The sequence below is a fragment of the Rhyacophila brunnea genome, unplaced genomic scaffold, assembly GCF_057557595.1.
Source record: "Rhyacophila brunnea isolate RB1 unplaced genomic scaffold, BYU_Rbru_1.0 scaffold_20, whole genome shotgun sequence".
Lineage (NCBI taxonomy): Eukaryota > Metazoa > Arthropoda > Insecta > Trichoptera > Rhyacophilidae > Rhyacophila > Rhyacophila brunnea.
This window is the reverse complement of record NW_028232860.1, coordinates 21,518,557-21,530,121: the sequence shown is the minus strand read 5'-3', so window position 1 is coordinate 21,530,121 and position 11,565 is coordinate 21,518,557. Positions and strand designations below refer to the sequence as shown.

At 32.9% G+C, this 11,565-nt stretch overlaps 1 protein-coding gene across 1 annotated transcript; it reads right to left on the bottom strand.

Annotated features, from left to right (window-relative positions):
• Positions 1-5,518: 5,518 nt before the first annotated feature.
• Positions 5,519-10,529, bottom strand: LOC147071390 (uncharacterized). The gene is made up of 2 exons (XM_085948244.1): positions 10,455-10,529; positions 5,519-6,610 (listed from the first exon to the last, which is right to left on the bottom strand). The coding sequence occupies exons 1-2, from the start codon at positions 10,464-10,466 to the stop codon at positions 5,948-5,950; spliced, it is 675 nt and encodes a 224-aa protein (XP_085804370.1). The 5' UTR covers positions 10,467-10,529; the 3' UTR covers positions 5,519-5,947.
• Positions 10,530-11,565: the final 1,036 nt, after the last annotated feature.

Genomic DNA, 11,565 nt, shown 5'->3' with positions numbered 1-11,565 from the left:
ATCTAAATTTATGTCATTCCATAAAAATTCCCTGCGTGGTGTCTTGTCAAAGCACGAAGAAACTTGTGGAAATGAGTAATATTTTGATAATGATTATTTAACCGAAAAAAATACGTCACGACTGTTTTCTCCAAGAAGTTAGCGGTTGAAATATAGTATGATAACTAAGTTGTGTTCATATTTTTATTTAAAACTTCCTTAAAAATAAAGTGAATCAAATGACTATTTTTTATTGCAATAACAAAATACGTTAGGTACCTAATAAATAATATTCTTCTTCCAAGTTATTCTCTCAATAGCGCTACAGCGAAGTCATGGTTTCCATAATTATTTCTTCTGTCTTAATCTAGTCCTGCACGCCTAGCTGCTTAAATGCGTCACTTATTACATATTATATTCTTTTTAACACAAGAACAACCCATGGGGCCCAAATGACAATAGTGTAGTCTATTAACGTCCCGTGGGTGTATGTAGGCCATGCGTTGATTAGGGGACGCAAATGGCACATTATACAGGGCGGCAAACGAAGGAACGAATACGATCATTACACGGCTCTCGTGGTGCAGTGCTTAAGGCGCTGGCTTTCTATCCGGGAGCTCCGGGTTCGATAATGGTGACGTAAAAATTTATTTACATAATCTAATATGTGAATTCCTCAAGCCTGGGAGTTTTTCCACTCTAATTGGGTTTCACAGCCTGTTGTGATGTTTAACAAAGAAAATAAAAATAGAATAGATAAATAAAAAGGCAGTGGCTGTTTTCCATGAACCGGAGATGAGGCCACTTTTTTAGAAAGTACAGGCATCTTAGTTTAAAAAAAAATCATAATGGGGCGTCCAACCTAGTCAGCGCTTCAAACCTCCGTGTACCTAAAACTATCGCTGTTTGTGAGTAGACTTCGTAGAGATTCTTTAATTCTCAGTAGATGATATTGTGTACCTATACTCCTAACAATTTTAAATGTGTATAAGGGCGGCACTTCGCATAGGGCCGTCACTGGTGTAGTAATATAAACGATCACATTTACCCACGCTTTGATAAAACCATGTCGACTGTGGAAAGGCAAAAGGAGTTAATCCACACTGATCAAATTTTACAGGAGGCACAAAAAACGTTTTGATAATGACTTTGGGCCAAAGTCTAAATATAAAATATACACAAACTTGAAGTGCATGATGATTAATAATTTGGTGTTTTTTTTCCCCCAATCTATATTTAAATAATGACGTTATTGAAGAAAAACTAATAAAAATGAGGGTTAAGTCATTTTACCTGACAAAAATTATCAACATTATTTTGAGTTAGACAGCTTAAGGCCTTTTTCCTCACCAATTTGAAATGGTTTATTCACAAAATACATGACTTATACAGGTAGCAACCTTCTTTCTCACTTATTTTAAATGACATTCTTAGGAGTGTATTGCATTATAATAATAATATTATAGTGTTTATATATTTTTACTATAATATTTACATATTTTTTCATTTTATACAGTTATATATAGTTAAATATATTGTGACCTTACCGATGAATTCCAGAAGTCCCAGGACAAGAAGCCAGTGCTTTACAACGAATTCATTGATTCAGTGGAGTCGTGGTTTTCTCAGTTTTCCATTCACACCCAGATGTTCAGTCCAGGTCAGACAGGTCCATGACCTGACATTTCACATTCAGATGCGTCGCTTGCTCGCACAACGATCTCGGGTGACGAATGTTGTTTGGAGAATAATCAGTGCCTTATACAAATATGATGGCTGCCACATCAGGCCGTTATCTTAGATCACGGAATCGGACATTTGGATTTGATAGTGGGTAAACACCATAAATGTCGACTACCCATATATACCCCTTTTTTATTTTCTAAACTTTTTCTATAGTCTTGCTACATTAGTATCGTGCAGCTTCGTTTCAGGACAAAGTAGTGTGGTATTAAAATATTTTCTTTCTGACACGTTTATATCGTCATGGAAGGCGGCCGTGCACAAATCGCGACTACATATAAATGGCGGGCGGAGATGAGGAGCTCAATTCATACCCATATAGACTATAGAGGATCAACTGAGACTGAGGACTACCATGTTTCTAGACTTACACGATACCTACCTCTTAAGATATATTTTGTTTGTTTCGTACAAATATTCATTTCTTTGTGATTTTCTTTTTAGTATTATAAATTACATCCGAATATTATGAGCCTCCACAGAGTGAAGTTTGCATAAACAGTTTTTATTTTTATCAGAAATGGATGTTAGCCACATGCTCACCCTATTCGGTCCAAACTCTGTATCCAAAAATACATTATACATGATAAATAACCTACGATTTTTTTGTCAGACCCAAAATGCGAACCGACGACATTATAGGCCAACACGTTAACCGCTCGGCTATCGTGTATGGCAGTAATATTAATCATATTTTAAATTCTTTTCGAAAATAGTTCGTAGCAAACAAACATTATATTGACCAAAATATTGTCAAAACATTGCTTGCTAGTTTTTAGGTCATTACGAGTCCGTACTTGTTTTTATTGAAAAATATGAAAATTCAACTTAAGGGGGAGACGCATGCCAGCAGAGAACCTAGCGGAAATATACGAAGCTTTCAATTTGAGATTTTTTTTGATAATTTACAATTTCAACTGTATTAATTAATAAATATGTATCCGAAAACATTAAAAAGATTTTTTATTTTTTTTTAAACTTACAATTGTTAAAAAATGTAATAAAATGTGAATTCGTTGCAGGGTCAAATCTTATTATTGCATTATATTTTATGGTCATAATTATCATTAAAATTTAGTTTATTAAGTTTTAGATTTTCTGTCGTTTAGATTTTTGACTAACTCATCGTTTTAATATTTTTATTTTATTTTTATTTTTAAAAACATCGATTTTTATAAAAATATAAATGTGTATAACTTGAAATCCTTTTTATTTATATCAACTCGAGCTTCAATATTGTGACCATGCCTAAAATAAAATTTGATATAAATAAAAAGGATTTCAAGTTATACACATTTATATTTTTTATAAAAATTGATGTTTTCTAAAATATATATAAAAAATATTAAAACGATAAATTAGTCAAAAATCTAAACGACAAAAAATCTAAAACTTAACAAACTAAATTTTAATAATAAATATGGCCATAAAATATAATGTAATAATAAGATTTGACCCTGCAACGAATTCACATTTTATTACATTTTTTTACAATTGCCAGTTTATCTTTAAATTACAAAAAAAAAAAATCTTTTTAGTGTTTTTAGATACATATTTATTAATTACTACAGTTGAAATTGTAAATTATCAAAAAAAATCTCAAATTGCAAGCTTCGTATTTTTCCGTTAGGTGCCTCTTTTCACCTCTGATAGTATAAGCATCCCCCTTAAGCATACAAAATTCGAACTTTGCTAGCGTGTCACATAAAAATGATCGACGTGTCATGGGGTCAACATCATTGCACTAGACCAGTATTTCCCAACCTTATATCTGCTAAGCCCCACTTCAACGCTTCAAAAATCTCCATGCCAGGAAGGGAAAATTTTATAGTTACCTAACTAATTCTGAAAAAAAAAATGAATTGCTTCAAATAAAAATATAGGCAATACTATTTTTAATTTACCTTGCGTAAGTAAATATTTATACCTATTACATTACATGTACAACTCAGAAGAAAACTAGTGCGATCCTTGTGCTATGCTTCGTCTTCAAATGATTTTCAGGATGACCTTTTTGTCCCACAAAACATTCAAATTGCCCCCTGGTGAGGGCGTGCGCCCCACGTAGGGAATCACCGCACTAGACCTATTGAATTATTGAAATTTAATTCAATTCATGTAAATACTTGATTTTTGCACCAAAAATAATCTTCATCTTCTGTAAAACTTCCTGATGAGGTGAGTAGAATTAATAGAATACGACGCAGGAGAAAAATTATAATGAAGACTATTAATTATACAAAATAAAATAAATACGCCATTTCCATTAAGATTATTTAATTACTATAACAACGATTTAATCGCAACAGTTGCAATAACAAATGACATAAATTGACATGACAATGATTCATACACCAGGAAGGATGTTGCGGTGTTTTTATGAGCATATGTACTCACATGATTAGTTGTATAATAATAATTATATTAATATAACAGAAGCCGCTGCCCAGACCGCAGTTTAATCAAATTACGGACTGAACTTCCGGAAAAAACAATGATTCAACATCTCACATAAATCATATCTGTTCCTATCACTGAGTCAGCGTTACCAACTTAGCATTTATCTTTCTAGATCCACCATTATTTTATAAGCATATAGCTTACAAAATATGCATTTGGCTGATCTTGTGTATATTTAAAAAAATCTAGGTAGCGCTTTTGGACACTGCGAATAAACATTTATCATAAACAAAAAGCTATACTTTTACACCAGATTTTATTAAAAATCAACATAGGTACTGACCTTGCGTACTTTACAACTTACCAATAAGTTAGTTAGTGTTTTTATAATTCATTAATTCGTGCCTAAATCAAACAATAATAGATACTTACAATATATTCTTCTATCTATAAAATATCTTCAATTATGTATGATTTAACGTCATATTTTATAGATATATGAATATTTTGACTATTCTATTATCCATTATGGCTTAGTTTACGCAGGGTTTAATTTAATTTTATAAACTAACCAACACTATCTGCAATTTGTAGTTTTAGTTCAATGACAACATTTATATATATGAATATGACTGACAAAATTTGTTGTGTACTATTTATGTCGGATCTTAACAGCCTACCTCCACTCTTCGTCACTGATGTACAGAGGTCTCCGAGTAGATTAAATGTAATCGATTGTGTTAAAACTATACATAACTGTCTTCAATATTCTGTAATAGAGGCCTGACTGTCAATAAAATAATATTGACGTATTTTTCTATTTTTTATTAGTGTTTTTAATGTTGTAAGGACTTACTTTACCATAATTGATCCGAATAAGAACATATTGACCTTCACAGAGTGGAAGTTTTATTAAAAAAAAAATGTTATTAGAAGAAATGGATGTTAGCCTTTTGATTAATCTATTAGGTCCAAACACACATTGAAAAAGATCATGTAAATCTTATGGCAGACTGGAGATTCGATCTGTAAATGCTCGGCTATTGTGAGTGAGTGGTAACGAGTCGGATTTTTTTGGAATAGGTACTATATTATTATAAACAGGATTATTAATTTTAGATTATTCAGAAACCATTTCGGCAATATAAATTTTTAAAAAAGTCATAAAATTTAAGAATACGTATAGTTTTCGTTATTGGATATATATAATTTGGAATACCTCAAAAGTATACATACATGCCTACAATAAAAATTTTTAGTAGAAAGCGGGACTCATAATCACAGCCAACGTGATGTTATAATAAATTATGAACAAATGCGTATATAAGGTAAAGCGACTGTCGCCGTCAATAATGTAAAATACTCAAATTATTATGTTTATTATTCTGTTTATTTTCAAAAAGATTACATTTTTTTAAACTAGCAATACAATTAAACATTATCATTGTTAAAGTCATTTATAATCAATAAACCTGTGGTTGCAGGGTAAAAGTTCTTAAGTCGAGTTTTTACGAAATTAAGATTTTAATGCCAGTATTGTGCACATGTAATCAAAATAAATAGATATTTTAATTTGTAGAAACAGCCTAAATTGAGAAAATCATTTTTAACTCTAAGTAAGATTACTTATTTAAAACATTAAACACTACAATACAACTTAATTATACATAAATAACGCAAAAGAAATTATAAAAAGATACACCAATTAACTCCTGTTTTTTGAGTATTTTGAAAACTGTGATAAATTTTTAAAACCGATAATCTCAGTTGCAACCAAACTGACTTAAGAATTTTTACCGCGAAACCACAGAAACCATGATCTTATTTAATAGCTATGCCCAGAATATCCACCGGAAGCTCCATGACCTGAGAAATCGTGAGCGGAGTAATCGGACTCTGATCCTTGGTTGTAGGAGCTAAAATCATGTCCAGAATAATCAGTTGAAGCACCATGACCGGATGATGCAAAATCGTGTCCAGCATTATGAGAGTTTCCTGCATTGATATATACTGGAACCTTCTTCTCGACGATGTAAGGCTTGTTTACCTTGACTGGGTAAGGCCTGTCAACTGGAACTGGGTATGGTTTGGGAACCTTAACTTCCACTCGCTGGATTACTGGAACATTGTATGGTACCTTGACTGGGTATGGGATATCCTTGTATACCTTGTAATGGACAGGCTTATCAACGGTTACAGCGTATGGTTTGTTCACATGGACAGGGTATGGACGATCGACGTGGATTTTGACGGGTACTGGAACTTTTCTCTCGACATGTACTGGGTAGGGTTGTGGGACATGGACGGTCTTGGTAACGACTTGTGGGGTTCCGTGGGAGCTTAATCCTGCGTCTGAAGAACCTCCTCCGAAGTTATGCTCCTCAGTGCTGTGACCACCATAGCCGAAGTCCGACAGTCCTCGTTTTTCTTGTTTTTTCGTTTCTGACGATGAAGCCAGTGCCAGGAGGCCGGCAAACGCTACCAGTTTCTGTTGATAAAAAAACATTTTACATGTTTATTTATTTATTTATTTATAAAAAAAAGTATTACGGCATTACAGCTTTTGGCCAATGCGCCATAATACATAATACATACAAATATATAAAAATATCTTAATTACAAATAACAACTAATATGACAAGAAAGTGGAAAAGACAGCATGTGTAAATATTAAAGAAACATGATAATATATACAATTATAAATTTATCCTATTTAAAACGTCTACAAACATTATATAATTAATAAAAAACAAATCAACCTTTATGGTGCCATCAAATAAGCTAATTGCACGATACACAGCACCATGAAACATAACATCTGTCCTGCGACGAGGTATCTTGAAGACCGTGGAGCTGCGAGTGATATTGGTGGGAACATGAAAATTAATATTTGCCAGTATATGCGGATTGTAAATGAACCCACGAAGAAGTAAAAAGAAATGCTTTAAAAGAACAATCACTCTTCGGGTAGACAGGGATTGCATTGATAGCATACCCAGAAGAAAACGAGTCGGGAAATTCATTTTATTGTCATTATCATAAGGAAAGAACCCGTATGTTCTTAAGTAGAGAAATCTAAGAAATCTATTGTGGACTCGATCCAGCTTAATTGTGTGCATGAACCTATTAGGACTCCAAATAATGCTGGCGTATTCAAGAATACTCAACACAAATGATACGTATAATGTACGTAGCACTCGGACGTTTTCGAATGATTTTGAAACCCTCATAACAAAACCAAGCATTTTGCTAGATCTAGTACTGATGTTAAGAATATGCTGATTGAAAGTGAACTTTGTATCATACAATACTCCCAAATCTTTTATCTCCGTTACCCTACTCAATATTATACCAGACCAATGTGTATGGGAACAATAAGGTGTGCCTTGAACGATTGAATGAAATAATATTACATTTGGAGGTAGCGAATTCAAGTTTATTTAAGATAGACCATTGCGAGATAGCATCTAGGTCAGACTGCAACATCGCACAGCATAATGGGGTTTCAATAGTTCGAAAAAGTTTAAGATCATCTGCGAATAGCAAACAAGAAGAATTGGTTATAACTTTGACAATATCATCAAAAAATATTAAAAACAAAATTGGGCCAAGATTTGAACCTTGAAGAACACCAGAGTTTGTTCTAAAAATCCGCGATTCATTCCCATGGTAATCAACAAATTGACGGCGATTTTTCAAATAAGAAGCAAAAAAACATATTATACTATATGACGCGCCAAATGTACAAAGCTTTTGTAATAAAATATCGTGATCAACACGATCAAATGCCTTGGAAATATCTGTGTACACAGAATCAACTTGAATTGACTTATCCATAGAATTTGAAATAAAATTATTATACACTATAAGATTTGTTACTGTGGACCGCCTAAGTCGAAAACCATGCTGCGAATCGGAGAGGCGAGAGTCTATTTGACGGTTGATGTTTATATGTAATATCGATTCAAATAATTTACATGGAGCCGAAAGAACTGCTATTGGCCTATAGTTAGAGATCTCTGATCTAGATCCCTTTTTATGAAGCGGCCTTAGGCGGGTTATTTTCCATGCATCAGGAAAAGTGCTGGATGCTATGATTAAATTAAATATATGTTTAAGCGGAAAGGATATATGTTCGTAACAGCCCTTAACCACATAAGGTGGCAAGCCATCTGGACCAAATGAACTTTTGGGAGACAAATTTGAAAACCCATATTCCATATCTTTCTCGTCAAAAGCTGAGATTTGAATATCTTGCGTTGCAGACGAAGGACCAGCAGAATCGGGGTCAAGTAGCGGTTCTATTGAGCTATAAAGTGATTCAAAATGCTTAGCAAATGCATCAGATATAACATGGTTCTCTATAGGATCATTATTCAACGTCATCATGGCATTGTCTTTTGTAGTACTACTGGAACTAAGCGAATGAATATATTTCCAAAAACAATTAGGATCTGAGACAATATTTCGACCAATCGACGTTAGATATGATTTGTGAGCCGAAGAGATGTCACATAATTATATGAGTTTTCATTAAGGGTAGGTACACACACTTAAGAGCATTGATATAATTTATCTACAGTATACACAATTTTGTTTAATAGAAAAATGGGTACTTTTTTCCAAAAGAAGAAGAAGACATCTAATAAAAATCTGTAATAATCTGTATTGCAATGTAAGTATAGTTCAATTGTTAGTATATTATTATATATGTATAATATGTATTAATAACAATTCTTTTAAAAATACTCTATTCAAATTTTTATGATATGATTCTGGTAGGATAAATTTTAGGGTACAACTATGATTTACCATATAGTTTTTATAAAACATGTTTGAATACAGAGCATATCCATAATAGATTCGAGAAAGTGGTTAACATGCATTTCTTGTAAAAACTAACTGTTAAAAAATCGGTGTGTGTACTTATGTGCGCGCGTTAGAAGTTAAACTTCTTTGGCGTAACAAAACAAAAACAAACTTGTGATAACCTAGATTCTTCGACTAACTCTTAATTAAATTACACACTCAAGAAAAAGGACCGCTTATTGGAACGCCGTTAGTTTATTTCTATACACTTTAACTTATATTACTAAATTATATAATGGTTTCTCGTTGTTTTTATTTTTAAGTGTCAAGTGTCGTACAAGTACGTAAAGAATCGCAAATGACCTACAATAATAAATTCGCTGCCTAGGCAACGGAACAATTATAAACTATAATATTATACTGTATAATCGTCACGATTTCAGTATCATACTGTGGCGTAAAGGTAGTGCGTTCGGCTGACAGCCGAACAATCGGTGGTTCGAATCCAATCGAGTGAGTTTTTTTTCGTGTGAAAAAATAAATTATGTGTTGCATGTCACACGCCAAAAATATACTCTGATCTGATTTCCCAAACACGCCAAAAAAAGTAAAACTTCATTCAAAAATGCAGATTAGTTCTGCACCTTGCGTGAGAAAACAATCGATGCATATGATTTCTTAAATATGTATCACTGGACACGTCCAATATATCAGGTATAATTTATTGAATACGTCTGATACGTATATTTTAGATAAAGTTAACTTTTTGACAGTATAACAATGATTAAAATTAAATTCTACGTATTGTTTAATAAATAGCCCAGGATAAAATAGTGTCAACTCTCACTTTGGTAAAAATTGAGTTTATTGTGCCATCGGTGAGAATCGCCTTTTAAGCCACGTCCACACTATGCCGCGGTTTGTCGTTGGCAATGCGAGTTGGCAAACGTCTACAGCTGTGTTGGCATTTATTTAGTTTAGTAGCACAACGTTCACCGAGAAGGCGTGAGGCCAGTGGTTGGCACGTCCTCACTCCCTGTTCTCATTGGCTTTCTTCGAAGGAGACCCACACTCGAGTCAGCCAATCATGCCAACAGTCACGTCTACATCGTTTCGGCTTTGCCAACTGGCAAACAACGGCATAGTGTGGACGCATCTTAATGATTTAAAATTCTGCCGATAAGAGGTTTTTCTACGAGTATAATATGGTATAATTTTAACCAACGATATTTCAATAAAATATTTTGAGGTAAAATAGTGTCACAAATACCATAACTAATTCTTGGTGACAGGGCAAATACCACATAACACAGTTTTTGATAAAAATAATCTATGCAAAGGATTGCAATAACTCGTTTTCATTTAGTAGACTTCTACGCATTTTGATTTATTCATTTAATTCAAATTAAATTAAATTCAAATTACGAATATTATAATGATGGGTTCTCGGGTTTTTTTACTAATCATTGTAGCAAATAGTCTATGAATATATTCGATAGTAAATAATAGACTATGCAACTTACCATCGACAACATTTTATTGTTTTTCTTCAACAGTTACAGACAAACCTCCAAGACTATGGAACTGTTCGAACTGATATCAGACTACCGCTTGTCCATTGCTTTTATACAAAATTAAACTAAACGTTAGAATTTCACTTTCGATGCTGTACTAATTATGTACGGGTAATTTTAATGGACTCGTTGAATTATTTCATAGGAAATAATATGCATGCTCTTATTTTTGCAAGCAGTAAATTAAAGCCAACGGTCCATAGCATTTCGCAGCGAAACATTTTAATTATTCATCAAATGTGTGAGTCAAAAGATTATCTACACTGAATTAAGAATTTTCGTATTATAAAAAAAAACTTCTAATATTGGAAAGAATACTTCATCATAATTATCGTTCGTGGCGTAACAGCCCGGGATGGCTCCTGACAGTAGATATAAGAGTAAACGATTATAATATACTAAAGGAAACATAACATTGTGTTACATCCGCCTTCCCTCGAGATCTCCTGACTTTAATACTTAAAATATCTTTAAGAAAGATCTTGAATTCGATCTTAAATGGATTCGACCGATAGAAAATTTAGACCGGGTAAGTTTAAAAAGGAAATAAAGATATTTCCCGAGAAATCAATAAGGAAACCACAAGCTTTATTATTTGTCTGTGTGTTTATTTTTGTATCTGTTGTATCCTGTATCCTGGCGCCATTCGAGAAGAAGTAGATTATATAAGTACTTATTATTACACCCGCCTTCCCCCGAGGTCTCTTGACTTTCAGATCCATGATAAGGGAGTGAACAATTTGTATGTGGGAACGGAGGGGTAAATCACAGTAATCAAATAAACAAAGAATTATTAATACCTTATATTGTCAAAATTAGTTTATGTAAAGAGTTACTTTTGCTTTTTTTTAAATATGTGAAGCTTAGTCCAGTGACTGAGTTTGTGTATTTGATTACTGTGATTTACTTTATGAGGTTTCTTGTAAGCTTATTTTAGAACGCGTCCAGAAGAAATTTCTTCGATGTCTTTATTTTACGACATTTAACTATTTTCCTTTCGATAAATTATTATTCTTCAAATGATTATTTTCCGGCTGCCTTTCCACAAGGCATGCTAACT